At 41.0% G+C, this 16,013-nt stretch overlaps 2 protein-coding genes across 5 annotated transcripts in view; one reads left to right on the forward strand and one right to left on the reverse strand.

The window, feature by feature from the left end:
* Positions 1-16,013, forward strand: part of LOC142981723 (cytosolic carboxypeptidase 1-like) — a 55,221-nt gene that overhangs the window by 23,185 nt on the left and 16,023 nt on the right. Inside the window, exon 20 of the mRNA XM_076127856.1 lies at positions 230-408. Coding sequence (XP_075983971.1) covers positions 230-408 — 179 coding nt within the window. The remainder of the gene's footprint in view (positions 1-229; positions 409-16,013) is intronic.
* On the reverse strand, positions 432-14,046 carry nw (narrow). Of its 4 annotated transcripts, none has more exons than XM_076118420.1 (6): positions 13,857-14,046; positions 5,217-5,322; positions 3,006-3,082; positions 2,613-2,820; positions 2,125-2,280; positions 432-1,465 (listed from the first exon to the last, which is right to left on the reverse strand). In XM_076118420.1, exons 1-6 carry the CDS (start codon positions 13,915-13,917, stop codon positions 1,033-1,035), a joined length of 1,041 nt encoding a protein of 346 aa, XP_075974535.1. In that variant the 5' UTR covers positions 13,918-14,046; the 3' UTR covers positions 432-1,032. The 4 variants fall into 4 exon arrangements, with proteins under 4 accessions (XP_075974535.1, XP_075974523.1, XP_075974544.1 ...); XM_076118408.1 differs by having other exon boundaries at positions 2,125-2,292; XM_076118429.1 differs by having other exon boundaries at positions 1,325-1,465; positions 2,115-2,292.

Here is a 16,013-nt window from a genome sequence, read left to right on the forward strand (position 1 = left end):
ACTTAAAGACAGTAATAAAATGTGTAACGCTGTCTATGTTAAATATGTATGTTTTAAACTAAATATATTTATTTAATTTTGCTCTCAAATAGCTAAAGTAACAGGCTTTGTATCTTTGCAAAACGATATTTCAAACTATCTAAAGATTCTGAAGATATATTATTTCTGAAGATATGTAAGATATGTTGGCTGTGCTCGGTGCGGTACACGTATGAACTGTTGTACGCAGGATCGTGAGATAGTGTTCCTGACGGCGCGCGTGCACCCCGGCGAGAGCAACGCGTCGTGGGTGATGGACGGCACGCTGGCCTGCCTGCTCGGCAGCTCGGCCGCCGCCTCGGCGCTGCGCCACAAGTATGTGTTCAAGATCGTGCCCATGCTCAACGTGGAGGGAGTCATCAACGGGTGGTGAGTACAATAAAACATCTCTCCTTATTAAAGTATAAACTTTATTAACTTCGCTACATCACTATTCTTTAAATTCTTGAGTTTCAACTTAATATACTTAACTAGGTACGTCACGTATATAAACACTATCTTATACCACTATTTCAAATGATATGTCCGAACGATCAATATCCTTTCAATTTTCTTATATTAAATTAATACATTTTACGGTTTATTATCAAAAACATCGGAGATCTGACGTTTCTACGTTATTTACCTTAGCGAAGTGTAGGTACCTATACGTGGAATACTTATTTTGTGATATTCAATATTACGAAGACGGAGGCAAGTCGCACGCGCGCGAGTCGCCAGCACCTTCAACCTTAAAATCATATTGCCCCGAAATATACCTTCGAAATCCCCATAATCATTCGTGTACAAGCCTGAAATATTACGATACTAGAAGTCTCATTTACATTACGTGATATCGATATAACAAGGCGAACAGTGCACCCTCAACACGCAAGCATCTAGTGTAAAACATCTTAAAAATACGTATAAATGCCTCAAATTATTGAAATAATACTTTTGGTAGACTGAATACCTAAACGTCGCGAAAAAATAGCTGTACCGGCCGGGCGGTCACTAGTAGGCGGGGGGTGCCAGCATGCCGCTGGCGTGGACGGAGTGCTCGGTGGCGTCCGGCTCGGCCGTGGAGGGCGCGTCGTCGGCGGGCGCGTCGCGCGGCTCGTGGCTCAGGTAGGCGGCGGGGTCGTCGCCCACCATGCCCTCGTCGTCGTCGTACGGGCCCTGCGTCGCCTCCTCCTTCTGCTCCGGCTCAGAGTCGTGCGCGTGGGCGTCGGCGGCGCGGGAGTAGTGCGAGTCGATCTGCGGCGACGACGCCAGCCCCAGTTTCTTGATGTGCGGCGACTGCAGGCCGTCCAACGAGGTCGGCCGCAGTTTGCCGATGAGGTCGTTGAGGGTGAAGTGAGTCGGCAGGTGTTCGGAGCGCGGCGGCGGCGGCGACGACGACGTCAGTGGGTGCGCGGTCGTCGTCGTCGTCATCGACAGCGGCTTCCTGTCGGTCAAACATACCGACCCTCGTGTTAGAGAGCCGCTTGTAAAATCTACACGTGTTTCGACCTTCAACGTGTTTAATCATCGGTCATGTAACGTGTTAGAGACAGAAACAAGTAATCAAAACGTTAGTTATTTATATTAGTGATATTTTCAAACAAATTGTTATACACAAAACAGGAAGGAACTTATTGATAAAGTATCACTTAAACAAGAGATACCAAGCAAAGCCCCCTTCACCCACCCACCAAATTCATTCATAAATTTTGAGTTAAAGTGACATATAAAAATAACATTAAGTTAGAGACGTTAACGCCTTGATAGCCAAATATTGTCTGCTGGGTGTAGGGCTCTTGTTTGGTGGTTGGGTTGGCGCAGAGGCCTTATCCCGCGGGCCAGCACGCTATGAACATTGAATATCAATGTATATCCACGGTTTACACTTGAACTATGAATGTTAGCACACTGACTACAAATCTTAAACTAGTTTCCCAAATGTTATTTATAGTTAATCATGTCGTCGTTTAGACATGTTATGTACACGTGAACTCGAAAGCTGTGTATTCTGTGTAACAAAGCCGCTGAGTGTACAGTCGGTAGAGCGCGCGGCTAGTCGGGGAACGGGCCTCCGGAGACGGCTGGCATCTCACCTGGCATTACCCCTGCGCGGAGGACACGGGGATGGAGCCGTAGTTGTAGTAGTAGCAGCGCGTCTGCTCGCAGATGAAGTCTTTGATCTCTCCGCAGTGCTGCGGCTCCCAGTGGAACGTCGGCGCCTTCAGCGACACGCATCCGTTTGTCATCACGTGCTCCGTTCTGGAATACCGACTAGTTTTTATGCAATATGCATTTTAAAACCGGTACTGGGAATTGAAAATTCATTGCCCTTTCGTGCTACGCTATTTATAAACGAGTTAACGTCGCCAGCAGAGCGCATCGTGGGAAAAACGCACAACCGACAATTTTCAAGAAAAGTTATTACACGACTTTATGACATGGGAACGCCGGAACACTTGAATAGAATTGGATAATCTATGGATACAAAAAGGTCAAATGGTGGTAAGTGATCCGGCGATAGACAGTAAAGAGAGTTGTTTGGATTGTGTCGATATTTCTTAGTGATTTAATGTTGTTGTGTGGTGTCGTACCCATGCCTGGCGGTGCGCTGGGGCGCGGTGCTGCCCTGCGGCACGTCGAGCGGGTCCATGCTGTCGTCCGCGTGCTGGCTGGGCGCGTCCACTGTTAGACGTCTCATGTAATTGAACGTCGCATTGAACGGAAGTCCCGTACTCATCCACAGATACATGTCCGTGCCCAAGTTATTACCAGATGTCCAGAAGTCATATTTGTTATACCCTGAAATAAGACAAACGAGTATAAATATTTTTTGTCTAAACGGGCGATAGTTGATGGTACTGAACGAAAGCCAGGAATTGCTTCCTAGATTACTTAAAAAAGAAATTATAGCAAATCGTACTCGGTTTGGCTCAAAGAGATATGACATTTTGTAAAATTGCATTGGCTATAAATTAGAATCTTACCTGCATTAGTAAGATAGGTTGTTATGGAGTCAGCTTTTTCCTTTGTTTCGAAAGATGCGAGCTGCAAGCCTAATGATCTGTAACAACAAAAAATCTCATTAGACAATTATTAGTTGCATCCACAATTGCATCGTGTAATTATTTAATCATTATAATAAATGAGGACCCGAGACCTATACAACGTTCCTAAAAATAAATACAGCCCCACAACGTGTTATTAACTAAAACGGTTTTTATAAAGCTCCTTAACTATTGCGATCGTTTATTCACCGAGACGCTACATTTACTTAACAACAGCTACACAATTAACCTGCATATACGTATAATAATAGGTGTTAAAAGTATTTATTCTGCATCCATTAAGTACTACAAGTTGCACTGAACTCTATTTATCGACGAGCAATTTATTCGCGTAAAGACAGCCCGTTCCGTCCGTGGCCTTGCCAAGATGGGACCGCATTCCTACACTAAGTTCAGAAAACTCTGAGGGATTAAAAACCTCTACAACTACTCGCTACGCCCCGTAACTACACGTTGAGCTCTTAGGAAAATTATAATTATCTTAAAGTGCAATGTCCCTCTCTGAATAAAGAACAGCAAGTCCTTAACAATTACATTATATTTTATTGTAATTAGTTCCAATAATATAATAACATCGTAACACATCCTGCAATTGCTCGCCAAAACTGATTCCCGATTGAGAGGCAGGCCACGTTTCACTCAACTTTTTTTAAATGAACATCAGAAATTATACACCACTTGAATTCATCATGAACTTCTGCTGAATATTTACTCGGCTACTTTTAAGTCATCTTCGGCATACTTAACTGCCATATTTCTTTTTGTCCCCTGTCTGGCACCAAACATTGAAAAATCAGGTTTTATGATGATTTTAACTTTATTTATTTTCGGATCGTAATCCTTTTTTTTTCGAAGACTAACAAGTCATCATCACTTATTTTTCTTTATTTTAGTTTAATTTAAACTAGACAAGTGCGACTACGTAAGTAATACTACTTTTAATTCGTTTAAATTATTATATGGATCAAGTTGAGTGATAAGTAATAAAACGGGCAACAATCGCTTGTCCTCGTCGCTCGTCGTCACTCGTCGTCACATCGGTACCGCTAGTTAGTTTTTGTCGTGGCGATCAAAGCAAACCGTAACACGACTTGAAGCAGTTTGTAAATTATCCACGGGTCCGGTGTTATTGCGACCGGTGACCGCGACGCATGAGCATAAAACTTGTCGTCACGCAGCACCTGCTCCTGAATTGCATCTCGTCACGCTTGTCACGACGCCAATTCGAGTCATATTTTACGACGATTTTGCCGCGACCTTAATCGATTTCTTAGTTCCATTATTTTCCTCGTACACGTTATTTACTTAGCGATACAGATATTATGGGTAGAGCTTTTTACCATCGCTAACAATCAGAACCGTAAATAGGTCGTGACTTGGACGCGCTGGAAGGACATCGTGACCGAGCTACGGGGCTACTGACCTTTCACAGCAATTTAAGCGTGCACGTGGTCGGATCTAGATTGCAGAGTACGGCACCTCTACAGTGGCGCTTACTGCACAATGCCACTTTTGAACGAAACGAAGCGTTTTCTAGCTTAGGAAATCATTATTCGTTTGGAACAGACTAACGGGCGATTTACATATTGGCGGAAGGTAAAGGAAATGTATTCCAAACGCGCACGATCACTTCCAGAGAGTGAATAGCGGAGTGATACTTATACGTGGAGTATGGATTCATAATATTTTCTTCAACTATTTTATTAATGTATAATCTTCATTTATCCATTATTTGTACCATATGTTTTTATTTATTTAAAAACGTCTAGCTATGCTCAGCTTTCATTTAGCTTTCGGAGTACAAAAGCTCAAGGAATTGGTCCGCGATGATACAGATAATATTGTGTCGTTTTCTCTGTACCATGTAACGGTAATGTAAATGACCCTGCACTTCCTGGTGGCAAGGCGTCCAAGCACACCTAGGCGCGCTTGTTAACGCGGACCCAACTCTACTTACGTTACAGCTCGAACAGAACACGACACACCAGATAAGAACATACGAAGTCACGATTACAGAATATTTATCTCACGAGGAGTGCCTGTGCTGTAACCACCCCGAGATTCACATCTTGCCCAGCACTTTTAAATACGTAGCTATTGCTACGAAGACATTATTATAGTTCATCTCACCTGCAGTACTGATAAGCGAGGAAATAGTTGAGCTCCGGGCTGTAGGGGTTCATCCTTGAAATGAAATATTGCACGCCATCTAATTGTATAGTTGTTATCCTTTGAGCTGAAACAATAGAGAAATGTATATAAAACACTATTGCTATCGTACATGTTTGGAAAACAATCCTATTGCATAATTAATTGTATTAGATTTCACAACTTGCGTATTAAAATAAACTTAAGCAAAAACAGCACGAAATAAAATTTGTGTTGCAATATTATAAACTGAGGTTTTAGATAAATGACAATGGATCTTGACATGGAAATGAATATGACCCGGATAATAACGCGGCCCTCATTCATTTCATTCATCGCGTTAAATGCGAGTGTTACGAGCGCGACGCCTCCTCAGTCCTCGGCTCCATTACCTTGTGATTTACGTCACACGGCTCATCACATGACATACACATTATGCTCATCCATACACCCATACACATATTTTGATTGTACTAAAGCACGGATAGATATATGTACATTATTCTACAGTGCGTGAGTGCTATCTACCTTTCTTCCTACGCGACCCTGTCTCGTATTACGTTCAGTAATGTATTCCCACACCTCTTTTCACCACTGCTTAATATTTTAGGCACGGTACCTGAAGTTCATTGTAAAAAGTTTGCAATTGAGCACGTCATTTTCATACTACGATTGCAGTATAATGCATGGACGTGGAATACATACGACACAAAGTGTTTCGCGGTCGGCCTCCCGCTGCGATTTGACGACGCTAATTATATTCAATGACCGCGGTTTTGTGGTCAACCGCAAACTTTTATTAGGTACTTCCTAATTTAACGAAGAACGAAAGCAATTTTACATGTTATGTCTTCATTAACAAATATAAAAATCGAAAACTGGTCAGAATTAGAAGATGACTTAAATCGATACTTTTTCCAAATAATATATCGAACTGTTGTAGAACTGTTTTTTGAAAATTCTCCAACGATAATTTAACCGATACATAAATTAAATGTATTTTAAAACAAAATTGAATTTTGAAGTGGAGACTAAGTACAGCGGCAGCGTGCGCAAGTTGTAGATAGCGGTCAATACACCTTGATAAATAGATTAGAAATGCAGTGTCATCCACTTTAAGAAGCATCGACGCGAATCTCACGCTTGGCCGAGCACGAAATACCGCGCACTGCATCTTTACAACCACGACCATATTAAACAAGACCACGACCACGCTCCTACAAACAAAACCAAGATTTTGTTTTCTTAAGAAAGTAACGACACAGCATTGAGACCTCCTATATATAGCATGTCGTGCCGTGTCCCGCCAAATGCAATTGTAAACCCATTTCCAACAATTCACAAAGGAAACGAAGATTTTGTCTTCATCCTGTCTTCTTCCATGCGCAGTATGCACACTTTATTAAACCATCAAGAGAGTGATTAATAATATGCAATTAAATGTATCCTGCTTCGTGTTGAACGCTGGTTGAGTGGAGTAAGAAGCTTCACGTCGCTCCTCTGATTTACATACTAGTTGTAATGGTAGCCCATTAATTGGCTCAGTATTGATAGATGCCTTGTCACTCGTTCTCACGAACACTTGCATAGATACGAGCAAATTTATTCCCCAGCAACATGCTACATTAGAAGCGTCCCGCTTTTAATCAACGCCTTAAGACATAGTACGGATGTAAGTGGCGTGATGCTGGTAAAAAATACTCTGATGATATTTGACCACTGTACAGGGTTTATTAACTTGATCACAAAGAAGCGAGTGATAGATACCTCATCTTCGACTTGGCGAATAAGCATTTGATTTGATTTATTGATTGATGATTTAAGTTAGTAAGTATTTGATTTGTAAATAGATTATATTCCTGTTAAATATTTACGTAGGTACATTGAACAGAAACATATTCTGACACATGAACGTAAATATTCTATTGCATTGAACAGTATTATATTCAGACACTGAATGGTATATTGTGTGCGCTCTTAAGAACCCTGAGTTCTACAACTCAGCTTTACTCGGTTATTAGAGGTCCTGAGCCTGCGATTGGAATCCATGCATAATGTAGCCTCATGCATAAACGATGTCGCGCATTACTTGCTTACTTCGCTTTTACTTCTTGTTCGAGCTTTTCCTTGATGAATGCCGCATTCTCTAGTCACTTTATTTACCCAAAGCGATTTGTCTTCTCTTACGACTCAGCCATTCAATCCCCAAGTCTAGACTACCCAATTCATTTAACAAATTTCATTTCATTCAACTTCACCCGGAAGAATACAAATTCGTAACAAATTTATGTACATTCGGTAGATTGATTTATAGGCGTAATATGCAAATACAGTTTGTATTCGCTGATTGCAATCAGACATAAGGCAAGCCATGACTTCCGACGCGACGTTTGCACTCATGTTAGCAGTAATGAACCGATTCAATATGAATAATCTTACACTTGTGTGATTACAAAGCAATATAAGGGTATAAAAGGTTCGCTGAGGAACGTTTAGAAAGTGGTGAGTGACAGCGAGACGAGTGTACACGGGCAACAATGAGCGTCGGGGAGGCGGGTCACGTCGCGTGAGTCATGCGCGCGCGCCGCATACTGATGAACGACATCGGCACTCCTGTCCCGTACCACGCCGTCGTCATCGGAACCACCGAGACGTGGATGGCACTGTTCCATATCGTACAGAGCTAGTTTTGAAGGCGCTACTATGTGACCAGGGCTGTCGATGATAGTTTTTCCAATGATAGAGTAGCAAGTAACTATAAACTTTATTAAATGGCATTCATTTCCTTACAAGGTTCGCGAAGCAACTATAATATGGCTATGGAGCTAATGTTCGTAGTGTCCCTTGGAACATAGTAACTCAACCCTAGAAACGTAGGGGTGAGTGCACTCGGCTGCCATGGGCGGCGCCGCCGATGGCTGGATATCCGGCGAGCTCATCCACCGGACGCTAACGGGCCGCTGTCCAAAAACTTGTCGCAAATGTCATGTGGTGAAGCGCGGCGCGCAATCGCAAACGACATCGCGATTTGCACTCGTTGATTTTTGCCGATTGCAATTTGAGATAGCTATTTATAGCTGAAGCGTTCAATGTGCACTCCGTGAAGGTACCGTATCCCACTAATAGCTGTTTATGGACACAAAAGAATGTAGCGGCAAAAAATACACTGATATCAGAAAAGACTGTTGTGTCACAACATTAGGGTTAGAAAATTTTATTACATGACCAAACTGAGATTTTGTGTGTTGTCTCGCAGTAATTATAAAGGTGATCAATAAACAGTAACGGATTCTTACCGACTTATATCGCGGAAAATAATATTAGGTCGGGGAAAAAAAAGGCTTTTCGCATTATAGTAGGTATGTATGAACTTGTAATAAAATCTCTTTGGCTTCAAGAATCACAATGAGTACACGGTTCTTTAGGTTTCTTTCAGTGAGCTCGTGAGGTACCCAAATATCGAGATTTTTGTGTAGACAAAAGATTTTATTAGAAATTCATACATACTATAATGCGAAAAGACCTTTTCCCCGACCTAGAACTTAGATGCAACATAACACAAGACGTATACGTAACAAAAAAGTAGTTGGTTTAAATATAAAGTATATTTCCGATAGCGTTACGTGTCCTTTTTTAATGAATTCAGAGGATGTCGGCGCAAAATCGCGGATATCGTTACTCAATCACCTATCTGACGTACTATCGGAAGTTGGCAGATGTAGCGACGCGCGCTTTTGCATACACAACACCATTTAAAACATAAATATGACTAGTATCTATCCACAAGCTTCTCTCTCTGCCGTTGTCTCATTTAAATTCGATTATAAGTCAAGGAATCTCACGTCTCATATAATATGAACTTCCTCCCATTCATTGGTATCGATGTTAAAGGAGTATAAGTATGATAATTTGTATTGTTTTATTTCTTACATGATCAATAATATGTTATTTAAATTACCATACTTTCGTACCACTCACTTCAATCATGACATAATTTGAAAAAGGTATTCAGAATTCACTTCAATTAGAAGGTAATTGACTCAACAATAACTGTAGCTATACGTATTTCAATGTTGCGCTAGAACAATCCATATTTTTTATAAATGCTTGGAGCAATACATACATTAATAAAAACTTATACGCCTGAATAATGATTACGATAGGGAATTTCTTTAAGGGGAATTGTTCATTTTTGCACCCATCGGACTGTATAATTGCCATTAGTTAAGTATTCGTGGGGAGCTGCAAAAGGTCGAGTAATTACCATTAGAATGTTGTTACTTCCACACACTTGGTATTACCCACTATCGAACTAATGAACATAATAATAATTTAGGGCTGCGTATAAAATGCTTACAAGGTACCTCACACTCACTCATAAAATTATAAACACTGGCGCAGGTTAGACACTAATTTCAGCAATTTATTTTCTTTAGGATGAACATATTCCATAGAAATTAACGTAATTGCTCTGCAAGATGGCAGAAAATATATATTTTTTAATTTTTCTTCTTGTAGAAACTTTTATCATGCCATATCTAATACCACTGTGTACTTATACCGGAGTGAACCGGTTAAGAGACGTTGCAAATTATGCATTATGAGAATCTAAAAATAACACAGAGCCCAGCACATAAGAGGTTGTCTGCGTAAGGCAAAAGCCTTCATCATTATTCTAACGGACGTTTCATCCCCACGGGATATGAGCAACTCTTAGTTTTTATCGCTACATTATTTATTGACTTAATGAATTAATTGGATAAAAACATGTTAGATGATGCGAAGATATATATTGCGATAACATACAACCCATATTTATAATACTAGTTTAATAGCTCAATATTTTATACAAGTCTCTAGCTGGGAACTACTTGGTTTGTTATTATCCCTATCATGTCAGCAAAACGTCCTTCATAGAATAGCTTTCTGAAGAACTTCATTCATGTCTTATCAGAGAACAAAAGCTTAACCGTGTAAATATTTTTTTATTCTCTTAATAGTATTCAGAAAGGCTGCTAAAAAAATTGTATCTTCTCTTTGTCAAAATAAATATACATCAAGATCATAAAGTATCATATTTCAGTCAAACGGGAATTTAGTGGAAATTATAAAGGGATTTGAAATAGTTTAACGACCATCATCCCCCAAAAGCATCAGGTATACGGCTCTACATTCCAAGCATCATAAAATATCACGTTACTTCTTTTTATAACATCGTAAACTCGAGTCTTTTAGTCATCGTGAAGTATTACGATGCCAAGATTTAATTGCAGTAAACGCAGGAGAATTAAAATCGCACTTCCGATTAAATGTAGATATTGTTTCACTTAAACATTGATTAAAAGCTGTGTAATCGTGCAACCGCAAACCGTTGGCGCCGGCGGCGGCTGGCGGGCTCGGGCGTGTGGCGCGGCCGCACAAGCGTGTGCGTGCGCGCAATGCAATGCATTACATAATGCGAACCAGTTGGCGGATCGAGCGCAACCACCCGGCCCTGCGGCGCACGCTCCATGTTCCATGCATTACACGACGGGTATTTCACGGCCGTGCCAAGTTCAATGTTAAATATTATACCTCTATCGGATATTGTAAAGTCTCCCTTCCCGATTAGATAGTCCATGCGAACATTTATATCGCGATAAAGTACTTCGCGCCGTAGATTGTGATATACTAAACAAGTCGTTGAACTTGTACCGGAAAATGGGTTTAGTTGCGTCGATTCTCATTACAAATCTATTCGAGATGATTGATGATTCGAACACCTGAAGCCGCAAAGCAGTCATCAAATTACCAATTTCAAATTAATGTATTGTAAAAAGTGCAATTTTGGTGTCTACCAAAACTTTTTGATTGGCGGTGTGCGTGGGAACATCGATCGGGTTGTTCGTGGTCGGATAACGATCGGTAGGCAAAAAAGGGATCGAGATAATGGCGAAGGAGCGATGCGCAGAGACCGTCCCAAGGACGGCGCGCGCGACTCCTCTCTCGCGCCCGCTGCGGAATGCACCCACCAGACTATTTTTAGTAATCAAACCCGATGCCGAGCCGGCCCTGGTCCCGGCCAGCGAGACAAACAAATGTCCACGAACACTGGTGGTTCTACTGAAGTTGTATTACTAATGAGACGGTACCACTACACAAACATAAGTACGCCGAAACAAAAACATTACACGCTAATCGACGAATCATAATAACACCATTTGCGTCTGGTGACTAAACTATTAAATTCCTATTCCTATGAGTAACCAATGCTCACGTCCAATAAGTAATTTGATACAATCATGCCACCCGGTGTTCCGGCCACATTACTTTTGAATTATAGCGACGAAAAAAAATAAGGAGATGATGATAATAAAATATATCTGTGGCCTTTCGGCACCCAACGTTTGAAGATTAACCTACTGTAAAGACCTTAAGTTCGATCCACTTTAGACACGGTCAAGTTGGAATTGAATTTACTATAAATCTAATTTAATGTTTAATCAATAAAAAAGAAACATTATGTGTCTTCTTCTTAACGTATTTATTAACATAAAAAAGTTAAATTCATAAACAATTGCCCGGGAATGTGAGTCGAAATACAAATTCATATTTTTTCTGGTGAGTAAATATGTAATAGCAGTTGGTATGGCATTTTAGAAAAATCTCCATCTTATTAGACGCGTGATACGAGATTATATTTTTTCCATTAAAATATTACGTTTACACCAAATTTCGTAAAGCAAACGTAAAATTATGAGAATTCGCTTCACTTGTTATGTCAAAGATACGTATCAGCTATAAAACAGGCAAATAGGAAGTTGTCAAATTATTTCTGACACTTTAGACTAAAGTCGGGCACTGAAAATGACTCGACAGTACGCCGCCGCGCTGTGAATGCCGTGATCATAGAGTCATCATCACGGATAGACAAAATATGTAAGTGTAGTGAGTGGAGCGACTATCTGCGTATAATCTGGAGTCATTTACGGTACCGGTGCGAGAGCTACGAGTACGAAGAAGGCGGCGGTCTCGGCGCACCATAATATTATTCCATGGAACTGCAGCGCTAGATGTCCTGACCACGCGGCGGCTAGTCGAGGGGCGATGAACCCCCGCACCTGTCGCCACTCCCTCCGCATCCCCGCACTATTTTTTCACAACATCGACTTCCGTCGAAGAGTTTTTACCGACCTGTCGATAACCTGTCCGATAGCTGCGGACACGCCTCATTAGCGGAATCACTACCTACTATGTTGATTGGTTTAAATCGTCAGCTCTTCTCACAGACTGCACCCGCACAGAGACATCTTTGATGAGATAATGATGCATTCCCATAAACGGTTTCCTACAGATATATAGATTTCTACATTGATCAATACAATTGTATCGGGAGGGAATTCGATAGTAGATAAAGCCAAAGGTAGCAATTTTGATATGTGTATTGAAATCAAATTCAAAAATAGCTACTGAGTAAGGCGGTTAGGTAAACGGATTTTAATATAAATCAATTATCATAATTGAATTCAATGAGAGGTTTATTAGTATTGAGTAATAGTTTAGATGATGGTACTTATGTACCGTTTCAAATGCACGCAAGAGACATTTTACAAGAGTAGAACAGAGGTAGGAGTGCAGCGTCGCATTGTTCTGTCGCATGTCGCATGTCGCATGTGACATAGCTGCGTACGCGCTGCGGTCGGGCCGCGCACTTGAGTCAACACGCGAAACGCACCGATCACCGCATTGCACCGCTTTATGGCTCACCTCAGTGTCGTAAGCTTTGTTGATATTACCTACCGGTTACGACGGATTATACAAATTTTATTGCGTGTAACAAGCTGGGTTACACCAACACCATGTTTTAACATGCTGCTCACGCGATTGTTTTTCATTTATTGTGCTTGTTCAGGTATAAAAATATTGAGATTATTGTTTTTAACTAGTACCGAATGACTTGACTCTTGTTATTTTTTTGTTAAATTGGTTTGCTTCAGGTTCTATAATATAATACTCAGCTTGAGTAAAGAAGGCTAGAGCTATTGTACGTACTATAATGAAAGTCTAACAATGAAGGTCGAAGACCCGTAGGTCACAGCAACCACCTTGCTGGCTCTACCACGCGGCCTATTGTGACTCTTACATAAGTTATAACTACTTGCATAAGTTATACGCTGACTTTTGTGATATAATTTTGTGCATTTTACTAGTACTGTGTTCTGAAAATAACAGGTGCTGAAATGTTGTGAAATTTAATGTAAATTTGATAAAAATCTTTTGAATGATAAATATTACTTTGAAAGAGAATAAACAGGTCAGGGACACATGTATCAAATCGTACGGAGATGTTCTCGTCACTGAACCATATATTCTAATAACAACACAATTGAACAGCACACTAGCAACATTTTCGACACGTCAACTTTTAGTAATCATATCCTGTGAACTGGTACCCTCGATATTACGCACAAATTGCACATAGTTTTGTTTACATAAATGAATATGAGGTACTTCTTGTTGCTATACGTTTATTATCGTTATTGACTCATAGTGAGACTGAGACGATTATAGATAATTAAGATAAATACATTTTTATTAGATACCTAATCAAATTATATAAAAAAAATATATGTATTGACGTACCTGCCACGGGACCAAGGGTGGCTGCGAACAGCAAAAAGCAGGTGGCCAAAACGATCTGCATGTTGATAGAGTCGAGCGATTTCTGCGGGGAGGGTGCGGATATAATATGTGCAGGCACACGCAGGAGTGCGCACTCGCAACACGGGACACTCGGGCACACTGAACGCGCGCTGCCCGGGACCCCCCCTTATAACAGAGATGCGTCCCGCGCGCACCACCACATGGGACCGCTATAACGACCGTTGCCCACAGGCTCGCATACAATTCTCTATTGGTTTGAGTACACCCGACTAGACAGACACTGGAGCGGCGATGGAGGCGGTCCATCTATCTTAGCCACGAGGCCGTGGTGCGGAGTCGTCAGGCACGGACGTCCGGCGGCGGGCGGACGCTCGGCTCGGCGGCGCCCGCGCGCCTCGACACGGGAGTTATCTCGGCAAATCGTACCGCACAATAGTTCGCGCTCAATTTGTTCTTGTTGCGGTCGACGCGAATTCTTCGCTTGTCCAAAGGGTTGTCGACGTTGTCGTAGTTTTTTCTCCGCTCACGAAACGATGCGGCGCGCTTCAAGGGTGTGCCTTTGTAATATCTTCCATTGAGGATCGGCCACGCAACCCGGCCGCAATTATTGTAACTATACTTATTTATCTTACAATTTAAAAGAGTTAACAACGTAACACATACCGAGCCATGTGTATACGTAAAGACAAATCAGGTAAAAATTTAAATTCTAAGACTGCTCTTTACCTTACAGCTATTACGTAAAATGTTTTTCACGTTAAACTACATAATGATTGCAAAAAAAACTTCTCACGTAAAAACACCAGCCAATACTAACTCCTCTTTTAGCGGGAGATGTCGTTAAAAAGGCTAAAGCCGTGTTTGTCAGAACTTATTCCCACGTCGCTCACCGTCGGTTGTGCGATGCTCGTGGCAGGTTAATATTAATTAAGAACATATTTGACCTTGTGACGGACATACAAACGCGGCCGCCGAGTTCAATATTAGATCTTTGCTGAAATAAAAGCAAATGGGGTAACCTCGGAGCACTTGAAAGCCGCCGCCAGTGCTTCACCACTTTAAACATGTTGCTTTGAAAGCCACGTTAATTGGTTGGACGCTATTTGCTTTGCACGCCATACAGCCCAACAGCTTTGACATGCCCATACGAACGCTCTATGTGCCATAATAGTACATTTTCAACGTTCTTTCTATCCGTCGCTGCCTGTCCCTGCAGTAATAAAACTTAGGTCAGAAAAAAACTATACGTACTTACGTGCATATTTTAAATGTTCCATCTTAATACAAGACACTGCACTTAAATGAGCCTGCAAAAGTTAAATTGCTCTAGAGCCCGCAGAAACACTTTTGAAATTTCTTTTTTATCGCATTCAGGCGATACCTATCAGTATTGTTTTACATCCGATGAATTACATTCGAGGGCGATACCAGTCGATAAAATAAAATTCACGGTTTTATTTTCATAAAAAAATATGAAGGTATTACTTTAATAGCTGCAAAGAGAGAAAAAAGTTTCGAGATTCGAACGATACAAAGTTTTTTTTTGATCTGAGGATGTTACTCCGCTTCGGGGAGTATTTAATTGAACGGGAGCATGGCTCCGATGTTTTGAATAATAGGAGTAATAGACCGCACATGCCGCACAAACAAACTGTCTCTGCTCCATTCACTACACCGCAGTGCCCAAAACGTGCGCTGCCGCCGACAACATTAATTGACAACAATAATTACCATCAATTTAGTTATGAAACTGCGTTGCTGTTTCTTTAGGATCTATTTTGATTCAATGTATTATTTCATTTTAAAATTCTTGTATGTATGTATGTCCGTTGAATGATAAGTAATACTTCAAATGCCTAGAAGGTTAGCAAATGTATAAAGTAGGGTTTAGACTAAAGACCACTAAATTAAATACTTACTACAAGTGGAAATGTAGGAAAATGAATCTCAACTTTAAAGGACGAATACTTGCTAGAAATAATTTATGTTAATATAATTAGCATAACATTTGTGAATGTAGAATTTGCGAGGAAAGATGTGTATCAATATTTGAAAACATGACGATGTGTCACCGGTGGGCAGCAGAGCGGTCCTCAATCATAGCGGCGGACTGCGACCGCCTTGTGACTTGTGATT

This window comes from Anticarsia gemmatalis, chromosome 1 (genome assembly GCF_050436995.1).
Source record: "Anticarsia gemmatalis isolate Benzon Research Colony breed Stoneville strain chromosome 1, ilAntGemm2 primary, whole genome shotgun sequence".
NCBI classification, from domain to species: Eukaryota; Metazoa; Arthropoda; class Insecta; order Lepidoptera; family Erebidae; genus Anticarsia; species Anticarsia gemmatalis.